We start from the raw sequence: 22,597 nt of genomic DNA on the forward strand, positions 1-22,597 counted from the left end.
AGACCAGGGTGCCTATGTGCCTATCAGCCCCCTGTGTCTCTCCGTGTGTCCTCTTGTTCACCTCTGCTCATGCTGTTCCCCTCAACCTTCCTCCTCTTTGCATCAAATGTCTAATTCTTCCGGCTTCAACTCTAGTGTTACCTACCCACCTATTTCCTGACCCTCCATTCTCTCTGTCAGCTAATCGCTTCCTTCTCGATGCCCCTGAAGCCTATTTCATTCAAATACAGAGCGGCCGGCCGCCCTGCAGTTTACGAAAGGTTTTCACAACAATCGTTTTCATTGGTTCTCGCAACACTGCGCATTAACAACTCACATTTATTGAACACGAGGCATTTTATCTAAGTCCTCACAACAACTCCCTTTGGCAGACGAGGAAGCTGAGGCGCACAGTGAGGCACTCACTGGTGGAGAGCTGGAGGCTGCGGTCTGACCCTGGCACCTACTCCCCCACCTGGGCTTCCTTCCGATTTCCATTGTTCAGTCGGCAACTGGGGTCTTACTGCTTCTGGCCATCTCAGGTGAGTACACCTGCTCCCTGAGAGGCAGAGGTCAGGCCTGAGGGTCAACAATTATTAATACAAAGGCCAGAGGGGACCTGTTTTAATCCTTCGTTTATCATTCGAGTGGGGAAAGAGGCGTTCTCCAAAGCCAATGGGCCCCGGGGGTGATACACACAGGGTGGGCAAGAAGGATGGTAGCAGCAGGCGGCCAGGTCAGCACCTTCGTACCAGGCACCATATGAGCCATTTCATGTGCATTATTGTCCTCTGTGTGAGAAGACTGAAGCCCGGAGATGAGAAATGAGGGCAGTCGACGCCGCCCATGCCCCTTCCGGACCCTGCCCTGCCAGGCGTGCCTCCCGGGCTTGAGCTGAATGGAGTTACTCGCCCACAAATCGAGGGGGGCGCCTCTCCCTGAAGGCAGCCATGCCCTCTCGCCGGTCCCGGGTGGGGATGTTCTGAAACGACACGGAACGTTAGTTTGCTGGGGCGCAGGGCTAGAGGCCAGCAAGGGCTTGCTCAAGTTCGTCCAGCCCATGACAAAGAATGACCGGAAGTCCCCGGTGTGAGGGCAGCCTTCATTCCCCTGCCTCAGGGCAGCAAGAGGGCTCCTGAGACCAGGGTGCCTATGTGCCTATCAGCCCCCTGTGTCTCTCCGTGTATCCTCTTGCTCCCCTCTGCTCATGCTGTTCCCCTCAACTTTCCTCCTCTTTAGGGTCCAAGTCTCCCTTTTGTTGCTGGGCTCTGGTATTGGGCCGTGCAAAGGTATGGGCCTCGTGGCCCCTGAGTTTCCTGAAGAAGGCAGTCTGCGCCTTTAGCACCTGGCCTGCCACTGGCCTCTGCTTGTCATGCTTACATGCCTCCACACAGCTGTCTGATACGAGGCTTCACTGTGAGAAACTGGCTCTGAATCCTGGGGGGTAGCTTTCACACCAGGCCCTGCAAGTTCCAGGACCCCCTGGTTAGGAGTTTTTGATATCTGTTGACCTTGAGGTTAGTACTTGTTGACTCACCCAGGAGCTGGGTCAAAATAGGTCAGCCCCAGAGTTACCACCACACTGTCAGACACACACAGCCTGCAGGCTGGAATAAGCAAGGCCTTACATCCCAACTCTAACCTGACCTCTACCGTGGCCACTGGTACAGAGACAGGAAGCCATTCTTCCTCTCAGGTATCTGTTCTGTGCTTCTCTCGGTGGGGACAGAATGTACCACCACCGGGTAGCTGAGGAAGCAGTCCCAGAGAGCAGTGTGGTTCCTCTGGGATCAGCCCAGGCTGACTGTGAGGAGCAACTGTCATTGGGAGAGACCCTTTGGGCTGGGAGGAGCCTATTAAGTTGGTCATGTATTGCACATGAGGTCCCCCTGGCCCAGCATCTGCTTACAAGCATGCATGGACTGGGCAGCAACCACATACCTGGGCATAGCACATCCCTTCAATGGCCATCCCCGTTGCGATGTCCACCTGCGAGAAAGAATCCTGAATAAGCCTGACCTTGCCCACCTCCATCCACACTGGGCTCGCCCGCCTTACTGCCTGAACTGTTCTGTTGGTTCATGGCTTACTCCGGCAGAGAATTACCGAGTCTGACTGTGTGCCAGTCACGCACAGAGATGATTATGATAAAGGACTCCTGGAGAGCAAACACCTTAATTGACATAACAGTGCTGGGACCAATAGGGGCGGTGAGCACAATGGGGAGGGTTGCACAAGCCGGTAGCGCCGAGGAGGTCGTGTCTTTGCAGACAGTGTTCTCATGGGCTGCCTCACCCCCAATGCCTCCTGTCACCCCCATTGGTGAACTTATTGCCCTGGGGAATAAGGTTCTAGGCTTTCACAGTCTGGCCCTGGTGCTCAGAGCTCACTATTGCTGCTGCTGAGCAAGCACTGTTCTAAGAGAAGTATGGCATGTATAATCCTAACAACAAAGGTTATCACCCCTACTGTGCAACTGACAAGTCTGACGAATAGAAAGGTGAAGGAATTTCTCCAGAATCACAGCAGTATGGGAAAAGCAGGTCTTTGAACCCAGAGAGCTCAGCACCAGAACCCAGGCCCCTAACTCCCATGATTTCTCACTCACCCCTTTGAATTGCTTGTTTACACATCCCTGTGCTTTTGCTCATATTTTTTGCCTTTCCTGGAATACTAGTCCTTTCCAAGGCCCAGCTCTAGAAAATTTCCTCTAACTCGGCACTACCCAGTGAGACAGTGCTGCTTTAATCTCCACTGGCTCTCTGCTTGGTACTTTTAACCTTTTATCAGTGACCTGAGACTGTACCTACCCCCCGCCCACCTTTGGGCAGTGACTATATTTGACTCTCTGCCCCAGTCTTCGGCTCAGCTCAGACTCAGTGTGTGATGGACGATTAGGGAAGCTGATGTGGAGGGATGGATCAGCTGCACCCCGGGCCCTCTCCGTAGGCCACACAGATCTGGATCTTATTACTGGTTCTGTGACCCGGATGAGCCATTTACCCTCTCTGAACCCCAGTTTCCTTCTCTCCAAGGGAAAAGGATGAGGATAAAATGAATCTGGGATGTCTCCTGGTCACACTTTACAAGTTGGCACACAAGGAACTCCGGGACTGGATGTTCCAAGAATCCGGTCCCCGCGTTCTTTCCAGCCGAGCCGTCAGAGTGCCATGAGGGCACTGCCTCCCGGCCACCCCACCCCACCGGCCACCCCACCCCACCCCACCGACTGCCGTCCTGACCGCAGCCCTCACCTCCATTCCTCGATCAATGGCCACTTTGCCCAGCCGCACAGCAATGGGCGCCTAGAGAAAAGAAAAAGCTTGTTGAGGAGGGGATCAATGCTGACTGGGGAGCAGAAATAAAGACACACAGCTCCACGGAGGGGGAAGAGTTGTGGGCGGGGAGGCGGAGTTCTAGCTTTCTGCGCAGCGTTATTTCCGCCAGTGTGAGCACCTGCTGGCTTTCAGTCCCCGCTCCTTTTCTATCATAAAGAAAACCTGACTGATCCCTGCCCTGCCCAATCCTGACCCTCTGGGGTTCTTGTCATTTAATTCATTCCTATGAATTAAATTCCTTACAAAGTGCTTTCCCGCCCAGAGACTTGTCTAATGGTGTAGATTATAGTTGCAGGATGGTGCCATCTTTAATTGAGGCTCGGGGAGGTGAGTTGTCCAGTGCGTCAGGCGGAGTTTGGGTATGGTTCCCAGTCACTGTTCCCACTGCTGCTCCCTCCCTCCACCCGCCTTCTCAGCTCAGCAAATGCAAACCTCCACTGCAAGCGAGTTTCCCCTCGGTGGAGGTAAAGCCTGGTCAGGATTAGGAATGTGGGCTTTGAGGTCTGGCCAGCCTGGGTTGAAATCGCAAGGGGGCATTTTGCACAGCCATTGGGAAGCAAGAGCATCAAAGCTGCCATCTTCGCTTGTCTGGTCTTGCTCCCAATTGTGCCAACAACAGGCCTGGCACTGCACTCCCAGCCCCACTTCCAGGCAGAGGGTGCGCTTTCTGCCTGTAGTAGTCGTATTATTTGAAGTTTTTATACATAAGAGTTTATCAGAAAAAGAAAGGCTGTTTTAAAGTCTGATCGCATAGAAGTCATAATTGAAAAAGCTAGTTACAGCTGAAACCGGTTTGGCTCAGTGGATAGAGCGTCGGCCTGCAGACTAAAAGGTCCCAGGTTCGATTCCAGTCAAGGGCATGTACCTTTGTTGCGGGCACATCCCCAGTAGGGGGTGTGCAGAAGGCAGCTGATCGATGATTCTCTCTCCTCGATGTTTCTAGCTCTCTATCCCTCTCCCTTCCTCTCTGTAAAAAAGCAATAAAATATATTTTTTTAAAAAAGAAAGAAAAGAAAAAGCTAGTTACATAGAAATGAAGTTGAGAAAAACACCACAAATCAAAGGCAACAGTAAAAAACTGGGGAAATGTATTTGTGATACTTATGACAGATGAATTTTCTTGATTTATAAAAAGCTAGTATTTTTCGCCGAAACCGGTTTGGCTCAGTGGATAGAGCGTTGGCCTGCGGACTGAAGGGTCCTGGGTTCGATTCCGGTTAAGGGCATGTACCTTGATTGCGGGCACATCCCCAGTAGGGGGTATGCAAGAGGCAGCTAGTCGATGTCTCTCTCTCATCAATGTTTCTAACTCTCTATCTCTCTCTCTTCCTCTGTAAAAAATAAATAAAATATATTTAAGCTGAAACCGGTTTGACTCAGTGGTAGAGCGTCAGTCTGCGGACTGAAAGGTCCCAGGTTCGATTCCAGTCAAGGGCATGTACCTTGCACATGCCCAGTAGGGGTCATACAAGAGGCAGCCGATCAATGATTCTCTCTCATTGATGTTTCTAACTCTCTATCCCTCTCTCTTCCTTTCTGTAAAAAAATCAATAAAATATATTAAAATATATATATATATTTAAAAAAAAAAAAAGCTAGTACTTTTCCAACAAATATTCATAAATATATGAAAAGGTAGTTCACAGAAAAATATAAACTCAAGGGGTTCCCAGATTTATTCCTAGTTAAGAAAATGAGAATCAGGGAGGTGCCCCTTTAACCTCAGACCAGGTAAGTAGTAAAAATGTTGGTATTGCCCACTATTGCTAGGGTTAGGAAGCACGTATTTGCATACATTATTGATAGAGTAAATTGGTACAATGCTTTGGGGAAGGCAATTTGGCAAGAATTGGCAAATGTTAGATGCACATGCTTTAAAAAAAAAAACAACACAAAAAACATAAGGGAGAGAAACATCAATGATCAATTGATCAGCTGCCTCCTGCATACCTCCTTCTGGGGATTGAGCCCGCAACCCAGGCATGTGTCCTGACTGGGAATCGACCATGACCTCCTGGTTCATAGGTCAATGCTCAACCACTGAGACACACCAGATGGGCGATGAGCATACTCTTTGATGTTGCAACTCCTTGTAGGAATCTATCCTGCAGATGCACAACTACAAGTACACTAAGATGCACAGTTATTCACTCCAGCTATTTTGCAGTAGCAAAAAGGTGTAAGCCACATAAATGTTCATTAGGGTACTGGTTAAATAATAGCACATCTAGACCATGAATGAAAAAGTGCAGTTGCTTAAAAGAAGGAGATCAATAAATATACAGAAGCGGGCAAAAGTAGGTTAGTAATAATAATAAATAATACAACCATTAAAAAATAATACAGTGCCTGGCTGGCATGGCTCAGTGGTTGGGGATTGACCTATGAACCAGGAAGTCATGGTTTGATTTCCAGTCAGGGCATATGCTGTGTTGCAGGCTTGATCCCCAGTGTGGGATGTGCAGGAGGCAGCTGATCAATGAATAAAAATACATTTAAAAATAATACAAGAATAAACTTTTGCATACTCACAACTGTAACCTACTTTGGCCACCTCTGTATATACTCATATCCTATATAATAAAAGACTAATATGCTAAGTGTCCAGTTGTCCACTCAACCAATCAAACCGTAATATGCTATTGATATGCTAAGGCCGCTCAACCACTTGCTCTGATGTGCACTGACCACCAGGGGATAAGCAGTTGACTGGTCGACCAGTCGCTATGACATGCACTGACCACCAGGGGGCTGATGCTCTGACCAGTAGGTTAGCTTGCTGCTGGGGTCTGGCCGATTGGGAATGAGCAAGATGGGCCAAATACGCCCTGGAGCCCTCCCACAGCCCCTCCCTGGCCCTGATTGTGCACCAGGCCTCTAGTACATAAATAACTAAATTCTTTTTAGAATGGTCTAAGGGACAAGGAATATACCTTTAGAGGGTAATCCAATTCTAAGAGACATTTTTAAAACATGGATTAAAATGTGATAGTAAATAATTCAAACAATTCAAAAAACAAAAAGTGAAGTTCCTTTCTCCTGACCCTTTCCTACAAGGCATGTCGTACCAACACCTTTTACACAAATGGGATAATAATAAACATACTAGTAGGGACCTAGTTTTTTTTTAAACTAATATCCTGGAGGTTCCCATTTCAGTATATGTCTGTGTATGTGTTAGCAGACACATTTATTTCTAAGTATATAGACATACTTAAATGTGAGGATTATTAAAAATCTAATAATTTGGTTGTTTTTTGGAAATGAGGACAGTGAATCACACTGGTACCGTATGTTCAAGTAGAAAACAGCCAAATTCATAATTTAAAGCAAAATGTGTATTTTCAATTTAGGGGGGAAATATGAATATTAAGTTATAGCCCTTGCATTCATTAGAAGTCGTTTTTGGACCCTACTCTCTGGAACCATTTGACTCCCTAGTCTTAGTGGTTTGTCCACCAGAGGGTAGCCATGTACCACACCTGGCAGTCACCCTATCCAGGAACTGGCTGGAAGCTGAAGGTTTACTTTTTTAGGTTGCATCAGATATTCCAGCATTGGGATTAATGATTATAGTACTAGTTGTTGGTATGCTGGTGTTTTGGAATGCAAAGCTACTTTCAAGTACTGAAATACTGGTACTTACATTAGTATAATACCATTATTTTAGAATACTAAAAATCAGAATCATCTTGAGATGGAGCTCAAAGACCCAGTTACACAGTTTATGCAAAAAGACAACCTTCAGTCTACCAGTCTTGCTAGGTAGGCCCCCTCTGAAGGTGCAGCCAGCCGAGACCTTGAGTCCTGTAGAGTTTTGTTTAGATCAGATACTTCCTGATCAAGTATAATAGGAATCTGATATCATTAAAATTGGCCGAGTAGCACCATCAGATGCTCCATTTATATGTGACGAAACTAAAAAAAGAAATGAAGACAAAACATGCTTTCTTTTAAATCAAAGTCACTATTAGTTTTTAAAGTTATAATCCCTGTCCTCAGGGAAGGCTCAAAGTTATAAAAAGAAAGTAAGATTATTTAAATAGGTAGGATTATTTAGATAGAGAAAGATTTTTCCAAAATAAATACTAGCCCAGCCAGCATAGTTCAGTGTTTGAGCATTTACCTATGAACTAGAAGGTCCTGGGTTCAATCCCCGTTCAGGGCACATGCTCAGACTGTGGGCTCGATCCCCAATATGGGATTTGCAGGAGCCAGTCAATCAATTATTCTCTTTCATCATTGATGTTTCTCTCCCTCTCTGAAACAATTTCTCTGAAATCAGTAAAAAAATATTTTTAAAAAACCAAAATAAATATTTAATGTTCATAATTATTCAAATAGTTTCATCTGTTAATACTAAAATGATGAATGGAAAATATTTTTATAGACTTACATTTTTTGTTTTGTAACATGTTTTTGAACATTTTTTATATTTGAAATGCATTAGTTTTATAGTTCTAGAAATTTTTGTACATATTGTGTACTCTTTAGAATAAAATGTTAGTTTTTACATTGTATGTAGTTTTTACATTGTGTGTAGTTTTTACATTGTGTGTAGTTTTTACATTGTGTGTAAAATAATTACCAAAATACCTGTGTTGTCTCTCTGCTATGGCATTGCAGTCACTTTTTGTGACCTTGATGAGCAAGTCACTTAACTTTCCTGGGTCTGTTACATTACAGATAAAATGAGGATAATCAGCCCAGCTGGATTGTTCCAACGAAAGTACCTAAGATAGTGTCTAATAGGAGATGCTCCACGTGGGCTTAGTCAAGCCTCCTATATAATAAAAGCCTAATATGCTAAGTGTCCGTTCGTCCATTCATACATTCAACCAATCAGAGCATAATATGCTAATGATATGCTAAGGCCACTCAACCACTCACTCATCTCAGAAAGTTCTCTTGGACAGTGCCGTTCTGAAGACTTTCAAGCCCATCTGAGTCCCTCAGAATTCAATTTTCATTTTAACATTTGACTTAATTTTGTTTACTGGGTGGCTAAATGGATGCAAGATTCGAAGAGGGCTAATTGTATGAGTCTGGGTAAGTGGGTCTTCTGTGGCCTCCCCACACGTGTCCCCCAGGGCGCAGGTCCTCCCGCCCCGCTGGGCTGGGCTGCCGCACACCTGGGGCAAGATCTCCCGGGCCAGCTCCCGGGCCCGGTGGTAGGCAGCTCTGCCCTCCTCGTCCTGGGCCACGGCGTGATTCACCAGCCCCAGGGCCTGGGCCTGGGTCCCGCTCAGCCGGCGGCCGGTGAAGATGAGCTCCTTCGCCAGGGCCACGCCCAGGCACCGGGGCAGCCTCTGGGTCCCTCCTGCCGGGAGGGAGTGGGATGGTCAGTCAGCATGGGACGTGGGAGCCCAGAGAAGGCCAGGCTGGGCATCAGCCAGGACTTCTTCTCAGAAGCAGATTCTGAGTCAGGCTAGCAGGGCAGAGCCTAGGCAACGGGGGGAAAGAGGAGAGCGGGGAAGAACTCTGGCCAGAGGACGTGGGCAGGCAGAGGGGGACGGGTGCTGTGGCTGACGTTACCTGCTCCTGGGAGGAGCCCGCGGGTGGTCTCGATCAGCCCCAGGACAGCTGAGGAAGCTGCATAAACAGAGGGAAGCCCCCACCCTCTCAAGGGGCCAATCCTTGGGGAGACGTGACACCTACCTCTGGGCTCTCTGCGCACCCCTTCAGCCAACCTCTTCCATCAGGTTCTGGCCTGGCGGTCAGGAGGCCCAGGTCCTCATCCTACCATCCCCACTGGGGGCGAGGGTGGGGCTGTGCGTTCCCAGGCAAGTCTCTCTCCCTCTCTGAGCCTCAGGTGGAAAGAGATGATGACCACTCTTCTGCCTGCTTCAAAGAGCTGCTAAGGGCCCAGTGAGGTAACGGTGCTTGGAACAAGGAAGGGGTCCCTGGAAGGTGCCCACGGCCTCTCTGAGGGTTAAGGGGTTCTCTGTCCCGGGCACCCTTAGCCATGGTCTGGCCCGGAGTGTGAAGGACTCCGCTCCCACCCGTTACTCCTCCGGGCGCTCCATCAGCCTGACATTTTCCCGTGCTCAGTCCACATCCCTCTCCTGAGTTCTGCTTCCTCTGAGAAGCCCTCTGAATGTTCCACCACAGGCTTCCCTCCTGAATTCCCTCTGGCCATCTGAGCCAGGCAGGAGGGAACAGCCATCTCTTCTGCCTGTGAGGGGTTTTACACTCCCTCCTATTTTCCAAACCCTGCAGGTTAGTTGGCCTTAAACACCGGACAAGGTGAGAAGCAGAGTTGGGGCTATGGCCTGACCAGGCATTTTGACGCCTTTTCGTTGGCATGCATTGTGTAGCTATAAGCTACTTCTATGGCTCGAGTTGCACATTTTAAAAAATATTTTTTATTGATTTTTTTTTTTTTTAATCTTACAGAGAGGAAGGAAGAGGGATAGAGAGTTAGAAACATCGATTAGAAACATCCATCAGCTGCCTCCTGCACATCCCCCACTGGGGATGTTCCTGCAACCAAGGTACATGCCCTTGACCAGAATTGAACCTGGGACCCTTCAGTCCGCAGGCCGACGCTCTATCCACTGAGCCAAACAGGTCAGGGCTCGAGTTGCATATTTTTAAATGTTCCGGGGCGGCAGGGGAAGGCATAGAGGGAAGACAGAGCGCCATGACGGCGCAGACTCTTCTGTCTCCAAGAAGGGAGCACCTCACCACCGAGTCAGAAAGGTTAAAATGTAACCGGTGTCCTCCTCTCCTCTCCACTCTGCAAGCCCTGACCAATGAACCAGAGGGCAAGGTTCCTGCCGGGCATGTTTGTGTTCAGCTGGGCAGGCGACAGGTTGCCCCTGCCTCACCTTTGTTCACAACGTGCTAAGTAGCCCTAACCGGTTTGGCTCAGTGGATAGAGCGTCGGCCTGTGGACTGAAGGGTCCCAGGTTCGATTCCGGTCAAGGGCATGTACTTTGGTTGCGGGCACATCCCCAGTAGGGGGTCTGCAGGAGGCAGCGGATCGATGTTTCTAACTCTCTCTCTCTCTGTAAAAAATCAATAAAATATATTTTAAAAACCCACACATGCTAAGTAAAGCTTCTTGGACAGACCTGGAGGGTCAGACACCTAGTCTTGTCCTGCTCTGCCCTCCCTCTCTGTGCTCTCGCCCCTGTCCCGTCAGCAGTGGCTCTCGATGGGCAGGAGCACGCTGGTGCTGAGGGAGGCTGGTGCAGGGGGGGGGCTGGTTCTACAGCCGTCAGGGGCTGGGCCAGGAGGGAACCAGCTTCCCCTGTGCCTCCCACCTTGCCTTCCGTCTGCGGTGGGTAGGAAAGCCAAGAGCAGTGGCTGACTTCACAGGATCCCCAGACTTACCCTGTTTCACTCACCCTATCCTCCCCACCTTACTCCGCCTCTCCCCCTGCCCAGTACCTGCCACTCGAAGGTCACAGGCCAGGGCAAGCTCCAGGCCTCCACCCAAGGCGTACCCATCCATGGCGGCAATGGTGGGTGCGGGGAAGGCCGCTGTGGAGACGAAGAAGGGCTCCGGTGAGAGGCGTTGGCAGGACCAGGACAGGGAGGGACTCACGGTTAGAGAGGGCCCCAGCGGTGTCAGATTTGGGGGCCTCAGCCGGGTTATTTTAGAAGCTGGATTTTCCAACAGGGGAGTGTGTGGGACCAGCTTAGGAGCCAGGGTGGGGAGATGATGGGCTGGATGATCCCTGCTCGGGCCCCCTCCCCTGCCAGCCACCCGGGGACTGGCCATTCTGCTTTCCCTTCTTGCTCTGTGTGGCAAGCCCCGTGCTGGGTGCCGGGAACACAGAATGGAATGAGGCCTGGGAAGACAGACCCAGGCGGTCTGTACTCTGTTACAGGAAGCTTGGAGGAGGGGTCAGGGAAGCCCTCCTGGGGGAGGAGGTACGGGTGGTATTAAAGGATGAGTAAGGCCGAAACCGGTGTGGCTCAGTGGATAGAGCGTCGGCCTGCGGACTGAGAGGTCGCAGGTTCGATTCCCGTCAAGGGCATGTGCCTTGGTTGCAGGCACAACCCGGTGGGGGGTATGCAAGAGGCAGCTGATCGATGTCTCTCTCTCATGGATGTTTCTAACTCTCTATCCCTCTCTCTTCCTCTCTGTAAAGAATCAATAAAATTAAAAAATATATAATATTAAAAATAAAAAAAAGGGGGGGGGGGATGAGTAAGAAGTTCAGGTGGCTGAGGAGGGATATCCCAGCCAAAGGACCCTCAATGTCCAAGCCCGGAAGCCTGTTTGGTGGAACGTGGCTCCTCTGGAACAGCGAGGCCTGAAGCCTGACGTCACGGGGCGGGTGGCAGGGGACACAAAGGCTGAGCCCCGTGCGAAGGAGACGCCCTCTGCACCCTCTGGTCGCCTCCTCCTTGTGCAATGCCTGTGCCCGTCCTCCCTGGGAGAGCCATCTGTCTTTCCACGGAGCTTATGGTAGAAGCTGTCCTCTCCTTAGAATAGAGGGGGGGGGGGGGTATGGCAGGGGTCAGCAGGGCCCTCCTCCACCCCACGTCTGGACCCTCACCGATCTCATTCATCAGGCCTCGGAGCCGCTGGACAAAGACCCCCACCTCGGCCTCACTCATCTGCTCCCGCTCCTTCAGGTCTGCACCTGCAAATAAGGGGCTGGCGACGGTCCTTGGGAAATAACCCCTTACGGAGTCCTCGGCTGTTAGATCCAGCGAAGGAGACTGAGGAGAAGCAGCCAGCGGGGAAGGAGAAACGCCAGGAAGATCCAGGGAGGGAAGGGAGTGGGTCATACAGGAGAGGTGCCACGACAGAAAGAAAAATTGTATTTCAAAATTAAAACTTTTCTGCCAAAAGACACTGCGAAGGAGTGAAAAGACAGCCCACAGAATGGAAGAAAATATTGGCAATTCTCATATCTAATAGGAGATTAATGTCTAGGACACACAAAAACCTCCTATTACTCAACAACAAAAAAACCCACAAAGGACAAAGATTTCAATAGTCTTTTCTCCAAAGAAGATACACAGGTGGCCAACAAACACATGAAAAGATCCTTAAATGCCCTAACCGGTTTGGCTCAGTGGATAGAGCATCGGCCTGCGGACCGAAAGGTCCCAGGTTTGATTCCGGTCAAGGGCATGTACCTTGATCGGGGTACATTCCCAGAAGGGGGTGTTGCAGGAGGCAGCTGACCGATGTTTCTAACTCTCTATCCCTCTCCTTTGTAAAAAAAAAAAAAATAAAAATAAAAAATAATAATAAAATATACATATTTTTAAAAAGATGCTTAATATCATTAGGTAAATTTGCAAAAGCAGACGGAACATGAGTGCTGTCAAGCCTCTGTAAAAAAAAAAATCAATGAAATATATATATATTTTAAAAAAAGATGCTTAATATCATTAGTTATTAGGGAAATGCAAACCCAAACCACAATGAGTTCACATCCCATTAGGATGGCTATTATAAACAGCAACGTGGAGAACCCTGGTGCATGGCTGGTGGGATTATAACATGTTGCAGCTGCTGTGAAAACATTTTGGTGGTCTCTCAAAAAAGTTAAACGTAAAATTACTGTGATCCAGTAATTCCACTTCTAAGGATATACTCCAAATAATGGAAAGCAAGGACTCAGACAGACCCTTGCATAGCAGTGTTCAAAACAGCATTATCTACGCTAGCCAAAAGGTGTACACAACCCAGGGTCCCCCAAAGGATGGATCAATAAAATGGGGAAGATGCAATGGAAGAGTCAGCCATAAAAAGGAATGATGCTCGGATTCATGGATGAACCTTTGCTGGTCTTTGGCTCAGTTTCCTCTTTTCCTCAGGGAAGGGTCGGAACGCAGCATGGGATGGCCACGAGAATAAGGATTCGGGGGACAGAAAGGCCAAGTTCAAACCGGATTCTCTTCTACCTCTTGGTAGCTATGTAACCCTAGGCAGGGAGTTTTACCTCTGAGGCTTGAGTTCACGTCTGTCAAATGGGAAGGATGAGTCCTCGGCCAGAGATGACATAAGCCCCCACCAACCCCTGCGGGGGGGCGGGGGAGAGCCCCGCGGAGCCCCGGGGCGGGGGGGGGGGGGGGGGGATGGGGACACCCACCTGCGCAGAACACACCCTTCACTGCACTCCGGAAGAGCAGGACGCGCACTTGCCGGTCCTCCCGCAGCCGGGCCAGGGCTTCCAGCAGCTGCAGAGCAGACCGGTCAGACACCTCCCGGCCCGGCCCAGCCCGGCCCAGCCCAGCCCAGCCCAGCCCACCCGATGCGTGCCGTGCCTCACCTCGCTAACAAAGACGTATCCCAGGGCATTCCGGGCCTGCGGTCTGTTCATCAGGATCTCGGTGATTCCTGCAGGGACGGGCGACCTTGGGTGAGGCCCTGGCCGCTCACTCCTGGCTGGGCCTGGGCAGCCCTTACCTTTGAGCAGCAGCGTGACGGGAAGTCACACAAGCCCAGGCTTTGGTTCTCCTGACTTTAAAACAGAGTAACACTGTCCCTCCTGCTTCACAAAAGAAGCAGAGGGGATTGTGGACTGTGGAGAACATGGGGAGAGGGACAATGACCACTGCAGTGGTTCCTGCCTGCTTCTGCCATTGTCAGACACACACACACACACACACACACACACACGCACGCACGCACACACATTCTCTCTCTCCCTCTCTCTCTCTCTCTCTCTCTCTCTCTCTCTCTCTCAGAACCTGCAGTGTGACAGAGAAGACAGAGATTCAGTGATGTAATTACTGTTTGTGATGAGAACACAATAAAAAGGACAAGGAGGAAGGAGGAATGGAGTGGGCTAAGGGGAACCCTAGTGTAGAAGGTCAATGTGACCTGGTGGAGGAACTGACCTTTTAGCTGAGAGCTGAGGGATGACTAGGAGAGCAAGGCAGGCAGAAGTGTGTGTGTGTGTGTGTGTGTGTGTGTGTGTGTCATTGGGAGAAAAGCCCATTCCCGGCAGAGGGAGCTGCACAGACGAGGCCCCTGGGTGTGGGAGGTCCTACAAAATCTGTAGAGCTGGGCCGCGTAGGTTCTTTCTGGCTGGGCCCGACCATTAAACTGACATAAACCAGATTAACAGGAGAAAAGCATATACTACCGTGTTTCCCTGAAAATAAGATCCTCCAAAAATAAGACCTACTTATAGGTTTCCTTCTGAGTGAAATATAGGCATCCCCCCCAAACATAAGGCCCCTCCCTAGGCTAAACATGAGAGATTTGGTCCACTGATTCTGAAAGAAATGGAGTCACAAGAAATTCACCAGGAAATTTAGGAATTGGATTGTTAGATGATGTTCCAGAAGGTGGTGACATGATTGTCATTGAATAAATGAGTAAATTCTTGATTCTGTAGGATTCACAGTTTGTCTGGTTTGTGTTGACAACTACCGTTCTACCGTACCGTATACAGGCAATAAATTTCCTTTATTTTCATTTAACAATAAATGTGTACCTCAGCTTCGTCTGTAGAACAAGCAGTATTTATTACGATGCCATTCTCAGTGTGAGTTGATCTGAGACATAGAGAAGGGCCCAAGAAAGTTTCAGAGCTCTCAAGGGACAGGGTGTCCAGCATGAAGTTAGAAAGCGGTGGTCTAGGGCAGAGAACGGTGACACTCAGGCTAGGTGAACTTCCTTCGCCTCCTCAGAAACTTTCAAAGAGCTCACTGAGCCCAGCAAGGTCTGGAGGTCCCACAGAGGGAGTCAGATATCCCCACAGTTCCCTCCAGCTCTGGTGCTTCAGAAGAGAAACTGGTGGAAACAGAGGAATCCTATCAGAGGGGTTGAGGAAAAACAGTCTAGGTCCAAGGTCACTGTGACCGACAGACCCTCCAGTGCCCCTCCATGCCCAGTCCCTTCACTTGAGTGTGGGCAGGACCTGTGAATTGCTTCTAACCAACAGAATACAGCTAAGGCTACCAAATGTTACTCTCGAGAGTAGAGTCAATTACATGGCAAAGCTGATGAGATGTTACTTTCATGGCTAGGTTACACTGTTTATAAGACTGTTTTGAGAGGAGGAACCAAGATGGCAGCATAGGTAAATACCTGAACTTGCTGACTCGCACAACCACTTCAAAACTACAACTAAAAGACAAAAAGGACATCATCCAGAACCACAGGAAGGCTGGCTGAGTGGGATTTATACAGCTAGAAGGAAAGAGAAAAGCACACTGAGACTGGGAGAGGGTGGGGAGGTGCGGAAGTGAAGTTCAGAGGTATGGAGGTATGTGCAGAAAAGGGTTGACAACTGCATACGCTGTTGTCTTTTTCCATCGGGAGGGAGATACAAGCTCCCAACTGCTCTGAACTCCAGTTCCGGGCAAGATTCTGGGACCCAGATTCATACAGGGAGAAACTGGACTATCTGGCATTCTCTCAGAGGTGCTTGCAGCAATCATTGTTTCGGCACGGTGCTGCGGGACACAGAGACCCGGGATCCTCTTTGGGGCAGGGCTGATGGTCAGCCTTTGCTGTTTGCTCCGCTCTGGTGATTCCCTGAGACCCCGTCCCACCCAATTTACAAACCCACCCAAGCTGTGTGCAGAGGCTTTTGCATATGAATGGCCTGGCCTTTTGCAACCTAAAACCTAACAAACTGCAGCTGGGTCAGAGAGTCCCAGAGCCTCCAAAAGAAGGCCCAAGGCTGGAAAGCAGCTTGCATTGCTTCACAACTGGGCTTCATCTGGGCACCTCCAAACCTCAAACAAAGAGGAGGAATCTGCAGATCTCTCTGTAGCTCCTGCTGGGTGGCCGCAGGCAGAGGCTGACTTTGCACTTCCTTGGAGATCCAAGAGCCAGTGTACCCAATGGTCAGAGTGAGATCATCCAGATTACAACTCCTCAGATCCATAAGAGCTAAAGCCCCAATGAAGCAAGTCTTGCTCCATAAGAGTTTCTCCAGCATAGAAATTCTACCATTGTAGACCCAACTGATCCTCACAGCCAAATGGCTTGGAAGTCAATTCCTCCCAGTGATACCAACAGCAATCAAGACTTAACTACAACAAGGCTGTACACACAGTCCACAAAGGGGTGCACCAAGAGTGCACCTCAGGTAACTGGGGAGGCTGAGCCACTGGGCCCTATAGGACACCTAGCACACAAAGCCACTCTATCAACTCAGGGAAGCAGCCAAAATGCGGAGACAAAGAAACAGGGCATAAATGAAAGAAATAGAAGAAAGCAAACTACTGGATATAGAGTTCAAAACCATGGTTACAAGATTACTCAAGAATCTTCTAGATACCTCTGAGAAATTTATTGAGACCCTTGAGCATATGAAAAAGGACCAACTAGAAATTAAGCATACACTGACTGAAATAAAGAATAACATAAAGAGATCCAACAGCAGACTAGAGGATCCCAAGAACCAAGTCAAAGATTTGAAATACGAAGAAGCAAAAAATACTCAACCAGAAAAGAAAAAAGAATCCAAAAATATGAAGATAGTGTAAGGAGCCTCTGGGACAACTTCAAACATACCAACATTTGAATTATAAGGATGCCAGAAGAAGAGTGACAGCAAGATATTAAAAACCTATTTGAATAAATAATGATAGAAAATTTCCCCTACCTGGTGAAAGAAATAGACTTACAAGTCCAGGAAGCACAGAGAACCCCAAACAAAAGGAATCCAAAGAGGGCCACACCAAGACACATCATAATTAAAATGCCAAGGGAAAAGACAAAGAGAGAATCTTAAAAGCAGCAAGAGAAAAACAGTTAGTTACCTACATGGGAGTACCCAAACAATTGTCAGCTGATTTCTCAACAGAAACTATGGGAATGTGACAAGAAATATTCAAAGTGATGAATAGCAAGAACCTAATACCAAGATTACTCTACCTAGCAAAGCTATCATTTAGAACTGAAGGTCATTTAAAGAGCTTCACAGATAAGAAAAAACTAAAGGAGTTCATCACCACCAAACCAGAATTATATGAAATGCTAAAGGGTATTATTTAAGAAGAGGAAGAAGAAGAAAAAGGTAAAGATAAAAATTATGAACAACATAGTGACAATAAATACCTATCTATCAACAAGTGAATCAAGTGAATAAAAAATCTGATGAACAGAATAAACTGGTGAATATAATAGAATCAGGGGCATAGAGAGTGGACTGACAATTCTCGGGAGGGAAAGGGGTGTGGGGGGGTGAGAAGAGTATAGACAAAAATTGTACATCTATGGATGAGGACAATGGGTGGGGGGTAAGGACAGAGGGTGGGGTGGGAACCGACTGGAAGGGAGCTGTGGGGGGAAGAAAGAGGAACAACTGTAATAATCTGAACAATAAAGATGTATTTATTTATTTATTTAAATATACTTTATTGATTTTTCACAGAGAGGAGGGAGAGAGAGAGCGAGCCAGAAACGTCGATGAGAGAGAAACATCAACCAGCTGCCTCCTGCACACCCCCCACCGGGGATGTGCCCGCAACCAACGCACATGCCCCTGACCGGAATCGAACCTGGGGCCCCCCAGTCCGCAGACCGACGCTCCACCACTGAGCCAAACCGGCTTTGGCAAGATTTTTTTTTTTTTTTTTTTTTTTTAAAGACTGTTTTGTTAGTGCATTCTAGAGAAATAGAGGAACTATGGAGAGGGTCATATATCAAGGAAGTGTGGGAAGCCTCTAAGAGCTGAGATGGGCCCCCTGGCCAACAGTCAGCAGGAAAACAGGACTTACCGTAAGTCCTATAAACATAGCAAGTGAGCTCTGTCAACAAGGCGAGGAGCTTGAAAGCGGATCTCTCCCCAGTCAAGCTTATGATGAGAACATAACCCTGTCCAAGAAGACCCAAGGCAAGAGAACCCAGCTAATGTGTGCCTGGACTTCTGACCTACAGAAATTATGAGACAATAAATGTGTTACTATAAGCAACAATGCTTGGTGGCAATAGAAAACGAATACAGTAAGGATGTCCTGGGGTTGACAGAAATTTTCTCTCCTTTCGCTTTCCTGTTCTGTCGTTCCTCTCTCTCTGGCTGACTCTCTCCCATCTTTCATCTTTTTCTCCTCTTTTCATCTTTATATTCCTCTCTCAAAACACTAGCTGCCAAATCTTATTGTGCTTCGCTCAAGCCATCGCTCAGCCATATACCAGTTCCATGGCCCTGGGCATGTTACGTTATCCACCTGGCCTTTAATTTCCTTATCTGTAAATAGAAATAATAATTTTAAAACAAGGTTGCTTTGAGGATTAAAAGAAATAATGCGCAGAAAGCGGTTTGGCTCAGTGGATAGAGCGTCGGTCTGGGGACTGAAGGGTCCCCAGGTTCGATTCCGGTCAAGGCATGTACATTGGTGGCGGGCACATTCCCAGTAGGGGGTGTGCAGGAGGCAGCTGGTCCATGTTTCTCTCTCATCGATGTTTCTAGCTCTCTATCCCTCTCCCTTCCTCTCTGTGGAAAATCAATAAAATATATTTTTTAAATAAAAAGAAAAAGAAATAATGCACATAGGCACATAAATGGTGAGCCAGAGTTTGTGGGTACAGTGAGCAGGAAAAGGACACAGGTGCTGGGGAAAGTCTAGGGCCCAAAACAAGGTATGACCTCCAAGCTGGTGGCCCTGAAGAGCCAGGCAGGGTGTCTTTGGCTTTCATTCTTTCATCTGACAACATCCAATTTGCATACCGCATGAAGAAACCAAGAGGACTCTGCCACGGCCCCTGCCCTCTGTGTGAGCCCGGGTTCTAGGAACAGGGCTGTTTCTGGGCACCAGCAGTAGAGATGGGTCTGCCCTGCACTCTCCTCACGCACCCAACCCACCCTGCCACTGGCTGCTGGTGTCCTTGGCCGTTGATGTAGGATCACTTTTGCCTGGAGGGTTTGGATCACAGGCTTGGCGACATGCGGAGGAGTCAACAGAAACTACTGGAGGGAGGTAGTATACAGAGCAACTGGTTTAACAACGCCTTATTACACAGAAGGGGAACGGAAGCCCGGGAAGAAGAGAATTTGCCTAAGTTAACAGCTGGACCCAGCTAGCAGTCCTCCGTTCAGCGAGCTAACAACCTACGAGGGACACAAGTCCAGATACATGGAAAATAAAGGGATATTGAAAGGTGATAATTCCAGCCCTGGCTGGTTTGGCTCAGTGGATAGAGCATCGGCCTGCAGACTCAGAGGTCCCAGGTTCGATTCCGGTCAAAGGCATGTACCTTGCTTGCGGACACATCCCAAGTGAGGGGTGTGCAGGAGGCAGCTGGTCGATGTTTCTCTCATGGATGTTTCTAACTCTCTATCCCTCTCCCTTCCTCTCTGTAAAATATCAATAAAATAGATTTTTTTAAAAGAAAAAGAAAAGAAAGGTGATAATTCCAGAAGTATTTACATAGGCAGAGAGGAAAGGAGAGGGACCCAAGTCAGGGGCATGGCTAGGATAAAACACAGAGGTGGGACAGCTTAAAATAAACCCATGGTAAGGAGTTGGAATAGAGCCATAAGGAAGGGTGAAGAGTGGTTAACAAGCCAATGCTGTTTTCAAGGACAACAGGTGTGACAATACTCTTATGCCATCGGTCCAAGATGAAGGCAGAGCCTGTGGCTTCTAACATAAACACCGAATGGCCCCAAGGCATTCTGGGGGGATGGGGGAGAGGTGGCGTTTCTCCTGCGTGGAGTCTTTTCCTCATGCTTCCTCCACTGCTTCTCCTAATGCCTGTCCCTCAGTGACCTTCTAAATGGCAGGGGCAGCCGGCCAGCATGGCTCAGTGGTTGAGCATTGACCTATGAACCAGAAGGTCGCGGTTCGATTCCTGTCAGGGTATAAGCCAGGGCTGTTGGCTTGTTCCCCCAGTATGGGGCATGCAGGAGGCAGATGATCAATGATTCTTTCTCATTATTGATATTTCTATATCTCTCTCTCACTCCTTGTCTCTGAAATAAATAAAAAATATCTATCTCTCTAAATAAAAGGGTAATATGCAAATTGGTCACAATGCCCTCACAGTAACAACTGACCAGCAGGCTGCGTGGGGTGACCAGGTCAGTGCGGGGGGGGGGGGGGGGGGGGAGGGTAGTTGGGGGCAATCAAGGGGTCCTGGATTGGAGGGGATGCAGGCTGGGCTGAGGGGACCCCCTTCCCCCATGCATGAATTTCATGCACTGGGCCTCTAGTATTTAAATAAAAAAATAAATGGTGGGCAGAGGCTTACTATGCTGATCTTTGTTATCCATGGATAACAATTCTGCTACCTGCAAGGTCTATGACCCCTGATAATACTTTTTACTGATGTACTAGTCTGTGTTTTGTACAGAAGAGGCAGTGATGACCTAATAGTTGAGAACACAAGTTTTGAAATCACACCTGATTCAAATTGCTTAATTTCCCTGTGCGGCTGTTTTTTATTTATTTTTAATTTAAAATTTTATTTATTTTTAAATATATTTGTATTGATCTCAGAGACGAAGGGAGAGGGTGAGAGGCATAGAAACATCAATGATGAGAAACATCAATGATGAGAGAATCATTGATTGGCTGCCTCCTGCACGCCTCCTACTAGGAATCTAGCCTGGACCGACCCCCCCCCCCCTCCACCCTGCATGTGCCCTTGACCGGAACTGAACCTAGGACCTCTCAGTCCACAGGCCAATCCTCTACCCACTGAGCCACGTTGGCCAAGCAGTTTATTGGTTTTGAGAGAGAGACATTTATTTCCACTTATGCATTCATTGGTTGTTTCTTGTATGTACCCTGATGGGGTGGATGGGGTGGGGTGGGGCGGGGAAGGATGGAACTGCAACCTTGAGGTATAGGGATGACACTTTAACCAGCTGAGCTGCGGGGCCAGGGTGTGCCTCTGTTGTTGTTTTGTTGTTGTTGTTTTTGTTTTTAAATTTCTTTATTGATTAAGGCATCACATATTTGTCCTCAATCCCCCATTCCAATCCCCCCCCACACACACACTCATGCCCTCACCCCCCTATTGTCCTTGACCACTCGTTAGGCTCATATGTATGCACACAGGTCCTTTGGTTGATCTCTCTCTTTCATCCCCACCCTCCCTCTGAGGTCCAACAGTCTGACCCATGGCTCCTTATCTCTGGGTCTGTTCCTGTTCATCCGTCGACTCTATGTCGTTCACCATTTCCCCCAGATGAGTGAGATCATGTCCTACTGGAAATATACTTACAAGAATAAAAAAACGAAACAAGCTATAATAGTTATGCTGAAAGGCATATGCATCAGTCTGCGTGCCTCTGTTTCTTCATGGCAAAGAAAAACATCAAGGCAAGCACTGTGGCCAGCTGGGCACGAAGAACGCATGCGAGTAACGGGCATTCTCTCAGACTCAGCGACCCCTACATGCCCATCAAAAGCGGGGAGTGCACAGGAGGGAGCAGGGTGCCACAGCAGGGAGCAAGGAACTAGGTTAATACAGCGAAGCAGCTCTCCAAATGTCAGTTAGGAGTGGGGGAGGAAACAAGAGGTGCAGTCTCCGATGCAGATCGTGCAAACTAAAAACTCTTGACACAAACAGGACTGGGGAGAAGGCCAAGAGAACGGCATAGGCCTGAGGGCAAGACTGAGGGGTATGGATAACAATACCAACAAAGCACACAATGCGCAATCCAGGTGTTTTCTGTCGGTGACCAGCGGATGAACTTTCGCGGCCCGGTGCAGGGAGGAGGAGGGAGCCGCTCCCTCCGCCCTCCCCCGCGGCCTCGCGCGATTGGCCCCGCGGCAGCGGCCCCCTTGGGACCCGGCCAAGGGCCTAGGCCCAGGGGCGCGCTCAGGCTTCTAAAGCGGCGGAGGCGGGTGCTGGTGCCGGGTCCTACCCCCGAGTATCCATTCCTCTCCCCCTCCTCGCAGCCAGGCTCACCGGGGACCGAGAGGACCGGTCCGGACCTAGAGTCCCCATCCCAAGGAGTGCCGGGAGGCCAGTCAGGGGGTCCCCCCTTCTCGGGCAACCTAGACGAGGACGCAGGGGGTCGGGGTACACATCCTGAAATATATTCGACGACCCTCCGGTCTCAGTCTTTCCGTGGGCACCGCCTGGGCCGGGCCGCAGCGCCCGGCGCCCCCTCCTGAGCTCGGCCCCGGCCCGCCCAGGCCGCCCGCCCCCGGGGTGCTCCCGGGAGCGCGGAGAGCGCACTCACCGGTGTCGGGACCCTCCAGGGCGCGCACTTGGATCTCGGGGTCCCGGGCCGCGGCGGCCGAGGCGCAGCGGCGGGCCGGAAGGGGCCCCCGGGGGCGCGCTAGGCGCGAGGCGCGGGCTAGGGCGCGCAGCATGTGGGCGCGGGGCTGGGACGGCGCGGCCGGCGGCGCCCCACCTGCGCTCCCGCTCCCCGCCCGCCCGCAGG

General features: G+C 49.3%; 1 protein-coding gene across 3 annotated transcripts; it reads right to left on the reverse strand.

Annotated features, from left to right (window-relative positions):
- Positions 1-301: 301 nt before the first annotated feature.
- ECHDC2 (enoyl-CoA hydratase domain containing 2) lies at positions 302-22,597 on the reverse strand. 3 transcript variants are annotated; one of them, XM_084872940.1, is made up of 10 exons: positions 22,394-22,597; positions 13,562-13,629; positions 13,382-13,469; positions 11,831-11,917; positions 10,713-10,805; positions 8,853-8,909; positions 8,450-8,637; positions 3,234-3,284; positions 1,921-1,968; positions 302-961 (listed from the first exon to the last, which is right to left on the reverse strand). In XM_084872940.1, exons 1-10 carry the CDS (start codon positions 22,524-22,526, stop codon positions 884-886), a joined length of 891 nt encoding a protein of 296 aa, XP_084729066.1. In that variant the 5' UTR covers positions 22,527-22,597; the 3' UTR covers positions 302-883. The 3 variants fall into 3 exon arrangements, with proteins under 3 accessions (XP_084729066.1, XP_084729068.1, XP_084729067.1); XM_084872942.1 differs by having other exon boundaries at positions 11,831-11,996; positions 22,394-22,577; XM_084872941.1 differs by lacking the exon at positions 22,394-22,597 and adding an exon at positions 22,117-22,328.

This window comes from Pipistrellus hanaki, assembly GCF_964339955.1.
Source record: "Pipistrellus hanaki genome assembly, chromosome: 2".
NCBI lineage: Eukaryota > Metazoa > Chordata > Mammalia > Chiroptera > Vespertilionidae > Pipistrellus > Pipistrellus hanaki.